Source organism: Euprymna scolopes, chromosome 6, assembly GCF_053919585.1.
Source record: "Euprymna scolopes isolate OS-2025 chromosome 6, ASM5391958v1, whole genome shotgun sequence".
Lineage (NCBI taxonomy): Eukaryota > Metazoa > Mollusca > Cephalopoda > Sepiida > Sepiolidae > Euprymna > Euprymna scolopes.
This window is the reverse complement of record NC_136487.1, coordinates 46,094,462-46,112,531: the sequence shown is the minus strand read 5'-3', so window position 1 is coordinate 46,112,531 and position 18,070 is coordinate 46,094,462. Positions and strand designations below refer to the sequence as shown.

Sequence of the window (18,070 nt, the reverse complement as noted above, 5' to 3'; positions counted from 1 at the left end):
ACCAATAAATGGATTTGTGGAACTATTTCCATGTATTTTTTATTTATTTTTTTTTTTACATGAAGGTCATTACTCATTAAGGCCCGGAAGCCACTCGAGGATAAGGGTTATTGCGTGTACAGTAATCAATGGGATAGTATCGCAGTAATCGTTAGTATTGGAGATTTGATAAAGTGTCTTACTGAAATCAGGAATTTGTTTATGTTGGACTTGAAGACATCCAAGCTGTAATCAGGTGGGAAACAGGCAAACGGAAGAGAGCTCCACAGGTGTGCACTTATAAGAAAGAAGCTTTGTTCATGGAATCTACGCTTTGATTTAGGCACAGGTAAAGAGTGAGGAAACTTACTGACAGTGGTTTCAGCTAGACGGGTGTTTTTCGTGAAAGATTGGCGAGGGGGGGGGGCAGAGATTGGAGCTCGGACAAGCACTTGCCATGGAAATAACAATAAAACTAAGACAGGCTCACAACGTCTCTTCTGTGGGAGAGAGGTTGCAGGGAAGAGAAAAGGGCATCCCCCACTAAGCCACGAAGTATATTTTGTACTCTGTCAAGGCAGGATAGGCTGTTTTTAGCAGCTCCTGCCCAGATGTGGCAGCAGTACTCCATTCTTGGATGTACTTGGCTTTTATACAGATAGAGAATTGCATCAGTATTGAGATATCTTCTGGAGCGGTAGAAGGATCCTACCATTTTCCCAGTGACCTTGGCAACAGACTTGATGTATGTTCCATTTCAGATCAGGAGTAAAGGTCAAACCCAGAAGCTTGTCAAAACATGGAGTCTCCCCAAGATGAGAGCCATCCATTTCAATTGATGCCAGAGGCAATTTCATTCTGAACAGGTCATCAGTACAGTTGTATCTTTCCGGTGATCATACAGTATATTTTTCTATGAATATATACTAATACAGAGAATATAGAATAAAAAAATACATTTATATAAATACATAAAAAAGGTAACCCACCGAACATAAGTTAAATTGTTTTAATTAGGAAATGGTGAGTTTACAAAACCAATCTTAAAAATATATATATACATAAAATAAAAAAATTTAACCCAAAATTAGCTTCTTTCTGCTCTTTCTATCACTTTCTCTTCCACCATAGATCTGACAATATTGTATTAATTTTACATATATTTTTTAGTATAGTTTCACTCCCTTTTAGGTGGGATAGGATTACAATGTTTTCAAATAGATATTTCAAGTTTGTTTTCCAAAAATGTCTGATAAAGCAAGGCCATCACAATTAAACAGGATATGTTTTGTAATGTAATGTATGGTGCTTGACATCTATATTAGTGGCGGCATTCACCCAGTGTTAGCCGAGCTGCCTCCAGACGAATCACATCTTGCACCTAAGTCCTTTGCATGAGTGAGCAATTCATGATTCCAGCGGTGAACAGCAAAGATTCGAGAGCCTGAAACATGCTCCTTATCTTCTTTGGCTGTTGTCTGACATGTTATGCATTCTCTGAGAGCAAATGTAATTAGAAAGAGAGATAGAGAAAGAAACAAAAGGACTGTTGCAATATTTTTGATTCATAATGGGGTATGATCCCACACAGTCGGGCGATTCTATTTATAAACAATGCTGTCCAATTAATTCACGTTCTGCTACAAACCAATCAGAAACCAGAATTGCTCCATAAATATTAAATCTTTTCTGTAGCAATTTTGCATGTTTTTTCCATCTTGACACGGTAAGAATCTTTTGCTCTGTGAAACTGTCTACTGCAAACAAGTTACCTCTCAAGACTTGTTTAGAACAACGAACCATCGGAAACTGTTCTGAAACTAAACATGGCTTACACTTCTAGAAGGACTCTGCTTATAATTACAATGTCAATGAAAAAAAAAAAAAAAAAAAAGAAAAGAAAACAATTATGTGAATAAGTTAAATAAAAAATAATAATGCACTTACTAAATGACACAATCGATCCAGAGAAGTGAATTTGGAATCAAACATTCTCTTGAAACAGGGCAAAGTGGCAACAAGAACATGACAGCCATTTAACAAATTTACCTGACAAAAGAAAAAGAAACGAGTAACGTTAGAAGAGGTATAAGACCATACACCAGTCCCTCGATGATCGTCAACCCCAACATTCATGCCATGGTTTTCTGTTAGTCTTTATCTCTGGAACTGGTTATGTCATCCAATAACCACCAAGGGCACAAGGTTTTCAAGTTTACAAAAACACAAACTTTGATACATTGTGTACAAGTCAGTTAAGCTCTGGATGTGTGTATGATACTATTGTGGAAAAGAATCTCAAAATGCTTGTGCATAGATCTTAGTTAAGTCCAGTATATCAGCAAGACCTAACAGAGATAAGTTATCTATCAAGGCAATCATTGTTGCTTGGTACACGTCATTTGATCATATCATCTGCTTGACTCAATCTGCTGGTCCATCGATTTGTGATCAGCACTCTGTTGATCTCTGACTGCCTTCTCAGGTTTTCCTCCATCTCTTGTTCATTTCCAATCACCAAGTCAACTTTCTTGGCTGTGTTTGCATGGGGTCATGGTGGTGGAGGAGGTAATTCATAGTATCACAGCAGTCTTACATAAAACCTAATTTTTAATAAATTTATCTGATAACGACAAGAAATATTTTCAATTCATTTGTTATTAATTCCTTTGACAAAGTTTTTTATTGCATGTCTGGTCTACTAGTAATTTTTGGTGCTGGTCCACCCCTCCCCAAGAATGAAGAAAAATCTTTATGATGGACGTGCCTGTAACAAAAAGAAAATATCATATACCAAAAATCATGTAAATTGATCAAGTAGTTTTATTTTTATAAAGAAAATCATTTTTAAGGGAATTTGAGTTTTTTCCAAACCTCTCTCCATGTTTAAAATTGTGCAAAAATTTGAATTACTTAGAATAATCTCCCTTTTCCTGCAAAATGATAATGCGAGACTGTTGATCGTCATTTAGACATGATTTTATTTTTTTTTTTTTTTTTTTTTTACAATAAAACTAATTAATCAATTTAAAAAAAAAACAAAAGAATAATGACACATGATATAATTTTAAAAAATCTTTTGTTAAAAATTTAATTTAAAGCCTTTAGTTTTACTTACTGATTTTTTGCTTTCTTCGCCACCGCCGTAGACAATTTCAATCATGATTTCTCGGTTGCTCTGACTTAGATGTTTGCATTGTTTATAAACAGAAATGGCTTTGGTCCAGGTCGACACAAGAATCAGTACAAAAGGCTGAAAAGAAAACAAAAACAATTAGAAATAAAATCAAAAAAAGAAAACGTCTTTTACTATAATTTGTTACCTTAATTGGTCATATTTTTATAAATTAATAAAACAGTAAATGTATGTAGATGTGAAAATATTTTACCTATAAACTCTTAAACTACTGGTCATGTGACACTGAAATTAACAGGAAATAGTAATCATATACCAAGGATGGTTTATAAAAAGTAAAATTTTTGTTTGGATGAATGAATAACGCATACAGAAATGTGTCAGCAAATTGAAATGCAAAATGTTCATTTCAAATTGCTGACATATATTTCTATTATTTTTGCGCATACACAAATTTATCATAGCTTTAACTTTAAGTGGTTTAATTTAAAATCTTTCTTATCTATCTGGTGATAGCTCAAACAGTAGGGAACGCGGTTGGAGCACAAAATGTTTTGGTTTTGATTCTAACTGATGGCATCTAAGTCATTTTTTTTTTTTAACTTTTGAAATAATATATTCAATATAATATTCAATAAAGAATTGGCTCAATAATGATAAATACAAAATCTGGATAAAAATATATTTGAGCATATTTTACGATGGGGCAAGGCTGAGCAACCCCTGGTAGTCACCTATAAAAAATAGAATTTCATTTTTGGGGAGCAGAGTCAGGTAATAATTTAGCAAAAGGTTTGAATCTGCAATACTTGTTTTCCATACTGAAAATAGCAACTTATATTTTAAAGCAGACAGAAAGTCAATCATTGAAGAAACAAAAATCTTTTCACTCTCCTAGCCATCAATCATTTGAAGTATGTGCCTTATCTCCCTAAAAGATAGAAAAATAAAGCAAGAAAAAAAGAAAAAGAAAATCAAGGCAAATGCATGACGTTGAACCCAAAAAACAAAGCTCTTATGATTTGACCTTTTAAGATTTAAAAAAAAAAAAAAAAAAAAAAAAAAAAAGGCCAAAGAACTCATCTCCCTGATAGTAAATAAAAGAATTACAAACAGGAGAGGAACAGCTTTTTGTTAAATCAAATACTACTTGTTTTATTATTATTATTATTATTATAAAACGGAGAAAAACATAAGTAGTAGAACTATACCACCCACTATTGAATCAAACACTATGACCTTTGACCTCTCCTTAACAAGTTAGGGATCAACTTCCCAATCCTGCATGTTTTTACATCTTGGAAACGTGTGAAAATCCTTGTTCATTAATGTGCCTTTCACCATTCTTATCACACACTTTTAATTAAACTTGTGACATAAAAACATAACACATATGAAGGTCATTGCAAAAGTAAAGCCCCATATTTTTTAATTTTAAACTCAAACCTTATTTTTCTACATTGTCACAACTATTCTCAACACACAGGAATTCAATGATACATCTCTGCATCTGACACACATCCATGACAAAGTTTGCTTTCTTAAGAGTCTTACAGTTCAAGCCATGAATGCAGGTTTAGTCATCCTAACAATATAATTTGCAATCTCCTCTGATCCATCTGGGCAGAATAAAAATATTGAAGGCATTATTTTTTAAAAGCCCATCGTACCTTAATTTATAACTTAATAATTTTACCACAGAAATTAAAATTGTTCAGTGTATTCAGTCTTCAGTTGATAAGGGAACCACTTTGTTTTGCTAGATTAAAGTGTTTTGTTGAGTAATAAAGAAAAATATTCTGAGGTTTATCTGTTTCCTGCAATTTGCGTTGTGGTCTGAAGTAGGATTCTGAAACAAAAGTTTTAACTTTGTTGATCATTCATTTTTGTAATACAATCAGAATTAACTTCTTTTTGCTAGGGGATATCGCAACTAGTTGTTTGGCTGGATCATGCCATGTTTCAAATCACATTACTATATTTATACAATCAAGTCACGGACTGCCCAGCTACTATGGACTCCATCCTTAGATATTGACATTAATTGTAATTATAAGCAGGATCCTTTCACTTCTTTCTCTATCTCTCTAATTAAATTTACTCTCAAAAAGAATACATAAAATATCAAACAGTCAAAGCAGATCAGGAACGTGTTTCAGGCCCATTGTCACCAATGGTCAACAGATGGCTGAAGTGCCATATTCTACAGTCCTGCAGAGCATAAGGCAATATTTTTTTTATTCATTAAAGATTGTTAATTAAAATTATAAACATCAGTCGTCTTTATTTAATGGGGAGACACGATATGCCTTTAAGAGTTCAATTTAAGAGACAAGTACAACATGAATTTAAGAGTCTACTTTATCATTCATGTTATAAAATAATTTGGAGAAATTTGCTTATAAAGCTTCATAAAATAAAGTCTTTTCATTGAGAAAAAATTCTTATTTCATGTAAACAAAAGAAAAATTGAAATCAAAATTTCAACTTACGCCATTGCTGAATTTAATATCTGAGTAGATATTGTATTGACAGAGAGAAGCAAGAATTGGGACAAGATAGGCCCAAGTTTTTCCAGAACCTAATGGTGAGATGCCGATGATATTCTTTCCTCGTAATGCTGGACCCCACGAATAAGCTTGAATCGGGGTTGGATTAATATTTAGGTTTTCTGTTAACTGTAATCGTAAAAAAAAAAAAAAAAAAAAAAGAAATGAAATAAATCGATTTTCAATCATTTGCTTGAAAATTTTAATGATTAACTTTGTTCATAACAAAACAAGCCAAGCATGCAAGATCCCCTTTCAACGAGTGAAAAATTTACTTTCACCATAATTAGTGTTTGTGCAAAATTGCAAAATAATTCAAGGCGTGGTTATTGAGAAAAATACGAATCGACGAGATTCTGGATATAACCTTAGACTATATCTGATGGCAAGGCCCCAGCTTGCGGGCTTTGGGGAGTGTGGAGCCACCCTTTAATTGGCATTGCTCCCAGGTCCACTTTGACCTGGAGTGGTAGTACCTGTTAGAGTCCCAACTATGGGTTAAATAGAAGCTGACTTAAAAAAACAAATATACTCTATTAAAAAATTGTTCTTCAAAATCACTGGATTTGGCATTAAATAACCTGAAAAGGGTTGATATGCCGTAAAACAAAAACAAACAAATGAATGGACGAATGATTTGGGGGCAGTTTTAATGCTATAATGGCCCCTAGGGGAGCAATCAGAGTTATCCCGGAAAATCCATTCGCGCAAAAATTTACTTTCACCATGACTAATGCTTGTGTAAAATTTCCAAAAATCCACGATGTGATTATTGAGAAAAGTGCAAACAAACAAACAGATGAATGGAAGCGAACTACCAGGTCCAATCCCTCCTTTGTTGGAAGACCAAAAAAAGACATTCTTAAAATGTGCTCATTAATCTGTACATTCAGTGATGAAAATGATATTTCAAACTTAAACGTAACAGACAGATCGATAGACAGGTAGAACCTCTTATATGAGTAGAGATACGTGAACTCATCTAAAAAATACTATGACAGTAAAAAATCCAAGAAAATCTCATTTGAAACTTAACCCTTAAAATGTGCTCATTATGCCTTTAAGAGTTCAATTTAATTTGATCAAGTAGTTTTTTTTTGTTTGTTTTTTATACAGAAGAAAATCGAATTTTTATGAGACTGATTGTATCCCACCATCAAAAATAATTCCCAGAAATTTGTTAGTTATTTCGATTTTTGTTCCTTTCAGATTGAGAGTAGGGTATTGTGCATCTTTGTATGATTACAGAAATGGACATATTTAGTTTTAGTTGTTGAAAATTTAAAGCTATTTTCTGTGTTAGTTTGTTTATGCACATCTGTAGTTGGTGTTCTGAGGTATGAATATATTTTGATCTATGGTAGATTGCAAGATCATCAACATATAAGGAGCATTTTATCTCATTGTTTAGACAATTTACAATATTGTTTATTTTTATATTGAAGAGCGTAGTTAGCAAAATACATCTTTGTGAAACTCCTTCCAGTATTTTTGTGTCTGAGAGGGTCAATCTGATTCTTAGTTTAAAACTTCCATCAGATAGAAAATCTTTTATCAGGATGGATAGTATATTATCTTTGTGTTAACTGATATCTTCTAAAATAGATTATATGAATAAGGAGTTTGCACTTTTAATGTGAATAAAAAAAATTAATACTTAAGATATGTCTATTCAATTAGTCAGCGACGAAGATGCTATTTCAAATGGAACTGTCTCATAAATGTTAAAGAAATATAGAAAAAAACTTACCTGAAGAAGGGCTTCAGGAACACCAAATTCTTGTAAGCTATAAATGGGGTTTGGGATCGTCTCAGCTACAAACAAAACTGAATCAGTCAGTAAAATAGATTCAGTGGTTAACTGCTGGAAAATAAATAAAAACATCAATAACAAAGAATTGTTTAACACAAAACAAAAACAAGAAAAATCTTGTAAATGGAATGTTATAAAAAAAAAAATTCAAGATCTGAACCATCGTTATAATTCAATGAAAATGATTTAACATACCTCAGGATTTTTTTGTGTTATGTTCGCTTTCTTTGTCACTCCAAGTTTTTCAAGAATTCTGCAAATGTACAAATAGCCACCAATTATTTCAACAGAAAGGAATGAAAATTTAAACTCACTGATTTCTTTATTCAAATGAAGAAAAAAAAACAGTGGAAAAATACTGAAAGCTAATAGCAAAGTAGTCAAAAACAATATTTTTTGCTTTATCTACTAATTTGTGACCTATTTGCATAAAAGAAAAATTAATAGAATTATAAACCTTTAAAATTACATAAATATTAGATCTGAGTAAAGTAGCCATTTTTGTTTATGTTACAAACTAAATCAAGATGGCTACTTTTCTATGATCTGATAATTATGGAATTTTAACTTATGTTAAATATTTAATTTTTTTTAAAGAAACATATCACAAATGAGCAGGTAAAGCAAATGTTTTTTTTTTTTTTTTTTTACTAATTTCTGAATGGAATTTCCTTTTAAAAATTTTTTGTTAGTAATAGCACTGATTATCAGGTATTTTTTTAAAAACATGAAAACACTTACCTTCTGCCTCGAATGCAATCCATTGTATGATCTCGGGCATTCAAAGATTTTCCTGCAGAACTAAATTTATGAAAAATAAAAGAAATAAAGAAAAATTAATATACTATTGACTCCCCCCCCTCTCTCAAACTTTCTGTGTCTAAATCTAAATGCAGCTTCTATGAACAAAGCTTCTGTCCTAGAACTGCCCATCTGTGGAACACTGTTCCACTGGCCTGCTTCCTGGCCTATTACAATATATTAGCTTCTAAGTTCAATGTAAACAAGTTCTTGTTAAGTTGTTCCCTCAAATAATCCAAATTCTACCCAATCTACACCATTAACGATTATGACACTTATAACCTTTATCCTCGAGTGGCTTTGATATGTGGTGATTTCCTTGCAAAAAAGGGAAAGCTATAACAAATAGATCCGTAGAACAAAAGTATAAGTGAGGTTAGTAGAAAGATAATGGTTGGGGGAAGTTGTTCAAACACACAAACGCACTCTGAAATAGGATTGTTAATCAAGGTGTAGCGGTAACTGGGACAAAATACCGGTCAAAGGTCAATATATTTAGAGTTTATGGACATTTTGAGAAGCAAGATAGAGTTTTGGAACAGTTTATGGACAGTCTTGAGTTTACAACAGTTGATGACAATATTCAGTTAAAGCAGGTTGTGGTTCAGAGCAGATGGAGGGATGAATCAATCAACCAACTGACTAACATGGCTTTGACAGACAACCAAGATGTAGATGTTAGTGTAGCGTTCCGTGATAGTGTCACACAGCCACCAAGATTCCAAATGATATTTAAGCAATGTGTCCGAATTTGTGTTTTGTGTTGTTTTATTTTTTCATACTTGTGAATCAGTGCTCACCCCCGACAGTCACCAACGTGTGAGAGATGGCATGTTTAGTGATGAAAATACTATTTAAAACTTAAGCGTGACTGACCAACTAACCAACCTACCAAATGATGAAGCCTCTCATAGAAATGCATAGATGGACCTAAAAACGGATTCTGAGTTCTATTTCCACATAATACCGAAATAGATAACACTTGTGAAAATTATGTTTCAGAATATGTGAGATAAGGATTGATTAGTTGTATTATCTGGGCTACAATACTTATCTTGGATATTATTCTTTCAAGGTACACCTGAAAAAGGTCGGAGGTTACATTGGCTGAAATGTTGTGAGAATGACATTCAAGATAAGAATAAGTAGTCAGAATAATCCAAATTTTGTGAAAATATCCTCACATTTTTTTTATTTCCAGACTATAAATATAGGGAGTTCCAAAGACTTGCAGTTCTGGGGAAGAAACTATTGGAGTAAAATGGTTTCTTACACCTAGGTATCTCTACTGTAAAGGGGTGGGACTTAGTTGCTTGTGGCGTTTGTTGGGGGTAGTCACGTCTAGGAGGTACAAGTGCTTGCAGTTCGTCAGAGCATTCACCATTAAAGTATTTGTAGAACATTTCGCTGATGGGACAGAAGCTAAAGCCTAGATGACAGTTCAGGACCTATCAGGTTGGTGACTCTCTTTTGAACCCTGTCCAGGAGGGAGAGACAACCAGCAGATGCACCAGCCCAAATGTGACAGCAATACATGGGCGAATGGTGGCCTTATAGAGGTACAGGATACTTTCAGGCGTAAGTAGTTTTCTGGCATGGTAGAGAGAGCCCACCTTCTTTGCAGCAGCCTTGGCAATGCTCTCCATGTATATATTCCAGTTCATGTTCCCTGTAAATGTTAGGCCAAGGAGTTTGATCTAGCTATCTGTCTATATGTTTAGCTATCTATCTGACGAAGTAAATGAGGAGATGTGAACTATGTTTTGATAAAGTTGTCAAAACATGCCAAAACTGTAAACTAGACAAGTCTGCAGCAGAGGCTCTAATAGCTGACTGGAAGAATGTGTGTGTCATGTGTTCAAGTTAGTTGGACATAGAGTCGAGTTGGAATTCGGATGCTAAACAGAGTGGAGAGGTCACTGGATCATCCACTCGCCACCCACCCAGGAAAAAGAGCTGACTTGTCTCAAAATGGAGACTGAGAAACCCAGAGGATAGAGGTACTTACTTTCCATTCTTCTGTGTATTGACACCTGAGAAGTGAAATAAAAACTATATAAAATCAATCATCATCTTGGATCGTTTGAAACATTTGTCCAATAGGTTTCAACTCCATCCAAGAAGAGATGAAATTCCAAGGCCGACGAAAAGACAGAGTGCCATGATGCAGTTGAAATGGTATGTCGAAATACATGTCTGACACACATGTATGCATCAATATCTAGGCGAAATTAATGACGGAACATAGACTGTTACGCATATCTATATATATAAATTTGTATTCCTGTCTGTTTGTTCACAATTTGATTAATATATACAAAACGTGTCTTATTTTAATCTTTCATTTATTTCTATATATAGTATTATGTTCGCAAAAATATACAATTAAGAGATCACCATATTTGCATATGACATTAAGAAAAATCGATTTTACTAAATAGCAGTATCTTAGTTAATGTTTTTAGCGAGAGAATTACTTTAAGTATTCTATTTAAAATTATTTAATAAATTTTAAACAACAATTATATTGATAATATATTTAATTTATTTTGAAATTAATATTTCCAATAGAGCGACCTTTTTTTAAAGAGTTATTTGCCCCTAGATGCTATCCATAAAAAAAAACAAAAAACAAATGTTCATCAAATATCATTTGGTAATTTCATTAAGTTTCTAGCTGGAAAAATAATTCCGTGTAGATAGAAAAATGTTTGGCTTTTGTTTTGTTTTTTTGAATATTAAAAAAACAAAAAAAAAACAAAAAACAAAAACCTTATGAAATGAAAAAACTGAAAAGATTTCATTTGTTTATTTTATTCTTAAACGGAGTGTCACTTAATACCTTAAAAAAAAAAAAAAAAAATGTACTGCCCACCGCGTCTAAATTCCACAATTTACACTTTTTTTCGCGTTAATTTCAAACTTAATTTTATAATTAAAAAGGTAACTTTATACATGACTCAGCGGCGTTTAACTCCTAAAAAAATGGAGATCTACTTTTTTTTCAGCCTAATACATTTAAACAACTTATAAATATTATGAGAGAAGAAATTTGGAAAAAAAGAAAAATAACATGTTAGAGTCGGGGATCACTTTTCTATATAAATTTAACATAAAATGAGCATCCACCTTTTGGCCACCAAGCGTTCAACAAGACATGTCACCTCTAGCATTTTTTCAAGTTTGGCAATTGAGGGGGAGAACAAAATATGATAAATACAATTTGTTTTTTTTCTGGTGGGGGTGGGGAAATTACATTGGAAACCTAAAATAATGATAATTTAGTTATTTTTTATGAGACAATTATCTACTTTTACCTAACAATTAAATAAACAAAATAAAACCCAAAATATGACAAATTCAATTTTTTTTTTGGGGGGGGGGGGATTACATTAGAAACATAAAACAACAAATAAAAAGCAAATCGAAAATTTCCTTGATTTACAAAAAAAAAAAAAAAGCCAGTAAAAAAAATGTCCTTGCAAAAAATAAAGGTAAATGTGTAGTTTATCAGCGTAAATTATTTGACAGACAAAAAAATTATAAAAACTATTTTTTTTTTATATAAAACATTAAACCCAAAGCCTGAAATAAAAAATTTTAAAAAAAATTCATTTTTATGTTTTTTTTTAATCAAACTTCATGTGCACGCCTTACACGTTTAAAATTTGGCCTTTTTTAGGTTTGACAGATTGGCTTTTTAAGGCTAAATTTGACCTTTTTTAACGCTCTTTCATTACAAAACAAATATGGTAGCCAAAAACATAGTTCATGAAAGAGCTTAAAAAGGCCAAATTTTAAAAACAATATAGCGGCCTCGAATAATGAATATAAATGATAAAAAAATAATAAAAATTAAATTTTTTTCTGTTTTTATTCCAGCCTTTCAGTCTAACAATGTGTTTTATATCAAAATAAATAGTTATATTTTTTTTTCTGGCAAATAATTTACGCCGCTGAACTACACATTTACCAAAATAAAAAATAAACGCACACATTAATGTTTATAAACGTTATTTTTTTAGGTTCACAAAATCGTGAGATTTCTTAGTTCAGTGATCCCTTCTGCCGAAATATCTGGTGGAGCGATTATCAGATACTTCGGGATGGGGGGGGGGAAGGGGGGGCGATTACATTTACATGTTTTTATCCGTTCTTTTATTTTTGAAATTGTTGTGAAGGTATCCACGTTACCCATCATGAAAATAATTAGTATAGCAGGTGTGTTTCAAATGGAACTTCATATTAACCAAGGCAATGCCGGGTACTCATGCTAGTATATATATACATATAAGAACATGATTCAGAAAGTGAAGACCCATATGCATTTAGTTAGACAACATATACACTGTATACACACATTACTTAGAAGAACATTTTATATACACCCGTCAAGGTCACATAGATCCTACCACAACATGACACCTGGAGGTTATAGGTTACATCAACAGAAACCTGAAACATTGTAAGAATAATATTAAAAATAAAAACAGTAGTCTTAATAATTCAAATCTTCATGTTTTTATCCAGACAACATACTAAAGAAAAAAAAAAAAGATTTGTTAGACGTAACTTTGTGAGTTGAAAGGTAAATTAATAGCCCCGAATCCCATCTTTAGATATAGGAGATGTTTGGGATAAGCATGCTCTATAGATAGTCATCCTTTCAAAGAGATGATATTAGAGAACAACACTTTCAGATAAGACTCTTTCTGCTACCTAGCAGATATTATATAGCTCAGATGATGGATGTGAACATACAACCAAAACGAAGGAAATGTGGGCAAAATTTTGTGAACAGTTGCCTCTGTTAGCATCACAAGTTGTCCTATAGTCGTATAGCAGCTGTCAGGAAGGACATTTCATCTCATGCAGAGTATTGGGCCCTAACCCACTCTTCTCTAGCCTGACTAAAGCTTAATGACAGATCCATGATTAGATGAATTTGCAATAAAATCGGATCAAACCCGACATATTGAGGTAAGGGATTTGCCTCAAGCATTACATTTTACCCATCATACCACACTAGAAGGTTACTCATACCTGATAGTATCCTGTATCTCTACAAAGCCACCATTCACCCATGCATGGAATATTGTTGTCACATCTGCCACTAGCCTCTCACTCCTAGATAGGGCTAAAAAATGAGTCACCAATCTAATAGGTCCCACGCTGTCAGCCAAACTCCAACCTCTGTCCCATCGCCGAAATGTGGTATCCTTGTGTCTGTTTTACAACTACTTTAATGGTAAATGCTCAGGTGAACTCAAAGCACTACTGCCCTCTAGACATAAATACCCCCCTGACAAGCAGCAAAATCCCACCCCTACACTGTAGAGATCCCTACATACCATAAAACCTTCTACTCAAATAGCTTCTTCCCTCGAACTGTTAGGCTTTGGAATTCCCTCCTAGGCCCCTGCTTCCCACTGTACTGACTAACGCAGAAGTTGAAATGTAATGTAAACAGACATCTTGCTAGCCAACTCCCTACATAGTATCCCTGCAAATTTGGTCTCAAATAGTAACTCCTTATGATTTAATAGCACTGAGCTTTGTTTGGGATGAAAAAACACTAAAAAGAAGAAAAAAAAAGAAAACACAGTAAGGATAACTGTTATTGCCATGTAGAGCATTCACACTCCTAGATAAATCGGTGGAGAAGCGTGGATTTCTTGAATTGCAGGAAGATTGGCTGATCAAAGACTTGGAAACAAGTGATTGGATAAGACTATATAGAGCTCACCTAGCAGACAGTTGACCTGTTGTACTACGAGTTTACATATCAAAGGATCAAACGTTTTTATGCTAAGAACAAAACACTTAGAGAGAGACTTCATTTTTTTTCGTTATCTTTTCTAAAATAGGAGACTTACTTGGATGACTGATCTTTAGATTTTATCATTTGTTCGAGAGAAACTGGAGTCGGTGAAATGGAGACAGCTGGGTTGGTGCTGTGTTTCATCTCTTCTTGCTGAGGTAAATGTGACAGGTTGCTTAAAGGAGAAACAACCAAATTGTTTTCATCTGTGGCTGATGCAGAGATCAACTGTCTCTCCTTGCTTGAAACAGTGTGTGTAGCATCAAGGTGAAGATCATTGTTTTCGCATAAATCAATACCAGCACATTGTTTAACAGGAATGGTATCATCTAATTCGTTATGAACAGAGTCTGAAAGCGACACAGACTTGGATAATTCTGGAAACATTACTCCGCTAATATCATTCACTGAAGGCAGAACAGGTTGAGAGTCGTTAGGTGAGGAAAATGGAAAACACAGAATAGTGTTACAATTTTGATCAGATGTCACGGAGTCAAATTCTTCAGTTTCATCGTTTATGCTAGACAAAGGCATTTTGTTGTTAGCTTTTGGTACAGGTTGCGCTAGTGAAGCGGAATCGATTTTGTTATCTGCAGATTCTTGTGCATCATCTGGACAACCTACTGAAGAAGACTCGGGTAATGCATCCTCGTTTTCAGATGAAGATAAGAATCCTGAATTAGAATCATCTGTAACAGATTCTAGAGCTGGCATGGCTAAAAAACGCTCATCTCGAATGGGCTTTATCTTATCTTCTACTTGAAGTATATTTTCATTATCAGTTTTAGAAAGCAAATCCATACTTTCATTTAATGGCACCAACTCTTTTATTAAGGAAGGAGATTTTGTATTATTTTTATATAAAGCTGGTATATTCTCAACATATTCTGACATATTGGCTGGAATTTCCTTATGCTTTATAAATGATAATACTGATGAGGATGTTACATTGTCATATGTATACTCTTGATTATCTACATCACATTCTACTGATCCATCACAATCCACTGTAGATACGATTGAGTATGCTGAAAATTCATTACTAGAAGAAGGTGATGTGCCTGCATTGTCATCTGAGCATGAGACACCAATGGATGCTATTTTTGTATTGTCCATTTCAGATGACAGACCAGTAGATGGTGATATTTGTATATTGTCTACTTTCGAAGACATGTTAATAAATGCTATTTTTGTATTGTCTGGTTCAGATGACAGATCAATCAATGCTATTTCTGTATTGTCCACTTCAGAGGAGACATTAGTGGGTTCTAATTTTTCTGTATTGTCCACTTCAGAGGAGACATTAGTGGGTTCTAATTTTTCTGTATTGTCCACTTCAGAGGAGACATTAGTGGGTTCTAATTTTTCTGTATTGTCTACTTCAGTGGAGATATTAGTGGGTTCTAATATTTTTGTATTGTCCACTTTAGAGGAGATATTAGTGAGTGCTAATATTTCTGTATTGTCCACTTCAGAGGAGACATTAGTGGTTTCTAATATTTCTGTATTGTCCACTTCAGAGGAGACATTAGTGGTTTCTAATATTTCTGTATTTTCCACTTCAGAGGAGATATTAGTGAGTGCTAATATTTCTGTATTGTCCACTTCAGTGGAGACATTAGTGGGTTCTAATATTTCCGTATTGTCCACTTCAGAGGAGATATTAGTGGGTTCTAATACTTCAGGTATGTCCACATTAGAGGAGGCACTAGTAGAACCTAATATTTCTGTATTAGCTATTTGATATGACAGATCTGTCAATTCCGTTTTTATATTGTCTACTTCCAAAAACAGACCAGTCAATACTAGTTCTGTATTGTCCACTTCAGATGACAGAGAGAGGGCTGGTAATAATTCTGTTATGTCCACTTCAGAGGAGACACCAGTGGATCCTAATACTTTTGTATTGTCCACTTCAGAAGAGACACCAGTGGATCCTAATACTTCTGTATTGTCCACTTCAGAAGAGACACCAGTGGATCCTAATACTTCTGTATTGTCCACTTCAGAAGAGACACCAGTGGATCCTAATACTTCTGTATTGTCCACTTCAGAAGAGACACCAGTGGATCCTAATACTTCTGTATTGTCCACTTCAGAAGAGACACCAGTGGATCCTAATACTTCTGTATTGTCCACTTCAGAAGAGACACCAGTGGATCCTAATACTTCTGTATTGTCCACTTCAGAGGAGACACTAGTGGGTTCTAATACTTTTGTATTGTCCACTTCAAAAGAGACACCAGTGTATCTTAATGCTTCTATATTGTCTACTTCAGAGACACCAGTGGATCCTAATATGTCTGTATTGTCCACTTCAGAGGAGATACTGGTGAATCCTAATATTTCTGTATTGTCCACTTTAGATTTGACAATGGGTTCTGATATTTTTGTATCGCCTATTTCAGGTGAGACACCTATGTCTCTTAATATTTCTATATTGTCCACTTTAGATGTTATACCTATGGATCCTAATACTTCTGTATTGTCCACTTCAGATGAGAAACAGGTAGATCCTAATATTTTTGTGTTGTTCATTTCAGAGGAGATATGAACAGGATTCAATATTTTTGTTTTGTTTACTTTAGGGGAGACAACAGTAGGTTCTAATATTTCTGTTTTGTCCACTTCAAATGAGACACCTGCATATTCTAACATTTCTGGATTGTCTTTTTCAAATGCTACACCAATGCACGGTGATATTTCCATTTTTGATGACAGTCCAAAGGCTGGTATTATTTCATTATTGTCCACTTTAGACGAGAGATCAATTTCTGAATTGCTAACTGTAGATGACATTACAGTTGACGGTTCTATTTCTGTATCGTCAGTTTCAAACAATAGATTAGTGGATGGTGATATTTCTGTATTGTTTACTTCACGTGAGATACGAGGCAATCCTAATTTTGCTTTCACTTCAGATGACAGATCAAAACCTGGTGCTATTTTCCTGCAATATATTGCATCCGGCACAGCTGTTAATGGTGGTGTTTCTTTATTTTCTAATGCCATTGCTTTGTCATCTGCTGCATATGACCGATCTATCATGGGAACTGCTGCAGATGACGCAACAGTGGATTGGACTGCATATGACAGGCTTGTGCAACTGGTTTCTTTCTCATTAGATGACAGATTTGTGGAAATAGATTGTACGTCAAAATCAGAATTGCTAACAAAGTTGATTGATGAAAAAAAATCATTTTCATGAGACTGTTCAAAATATTTCAAGAACGGATTGTATTTATCGTTTTCATTAGTCTTGAATGCGCCAACTTCTTGAGAAATTATCTGGTATGAACCATTTGTAGGAACTGTTTTTACAGAAAAGATATCATTTTCAGATATATCTAATGGTGGCAAGATATTCACTTGCATCTTTTCTTCACAAACCTCTACGTTTGTTGGTGTATTTTTGCAACAATTGGTAGAATCCGGAACCATTGTAGGTATTTTGTCAGCAATGTTTGTAGATATGCATGAAGGCATTGCATTTTGGTTCTCATTGATTAATAATTCAAAAGACTCAGCTTTTCCTGCCTTTTCCTCATTTTCATTCTGTAATCTTTCAATTTCATTGGGGGTCGATTCAATATCAGCAATTGGCGTAAAGTCCTGTTCTAAGTTTGGAATTGCAGTAACAATTTCGGGAAGATTTTCACTGTGGGAAGAGAAAAAAAAAAGAAAATTTAGAATATATCTAATAAATTAAATAACAAAAAACTGTAAAAGAAATTCAAAGAAAAATAGTAATGAGTATACTTGTAATAAACTAGCATTATCTCCCTTTAACGAAACTCTTACAAAAACCGCTTCTATATATAATAAAATTTGAAATATTGAATTTCAAGCAAGACAAATAGTATCTACATAATTGTCATGTTACAAATAGTAACATATCCAAAAATTACAGAAAACAATAAGGTAGAAAAACAATTATGAATGAAAAACAGTTTGATAAAATTTATATGGGG

General features: G+C 33.7%; 1 protein-coding gene across 2 annotated transcripts in view; it reads right to left on the bottom strand.

Annotated features, from left to right (window-relative positions):
• Positions 1-18,070, bottom strand: part of LOC145277630 (uncharacterized) — a 195,434-nt gene that overhangs the window by 134,697 nt on the left and 42,667 nt on the right. Inside the window, exons 10-16 of one of the 2 annotated variants that reach the window (XM_080129188.1) lie at positions 14,155-17,757; positions 8,219-8,278; positions 7,673-7,730; positions 7,415-7,528; positions 5,608-5,793; positions 3,098-3,232; positions 1,927-2,028 (exon numbers count right to left, since the gene is read on the bottom strand). In XM_080129188.1, the coding sequence (XP_079985314.1) occupies positions 1,927-2,028; positions 3,098-3,232; positions 5,608-5,793; positions 7,415-7,528; positions 7,673-7,730; positions 8,219-8,278; positions 14,155-17,757 (4,258 nt within the window). The remainder of the gene's footprint in view (positions 1-1,926; positions 2,029-3,097; positions 3,233-5,607; positions 5,794-7,414; positions 7,529-7,672; positions 7,731-8,218; positions 8,279-14,154; positions 17,758-18,070) is intronic. The other variant, XM_080129189.1, reaches the window with a different exon arrangement.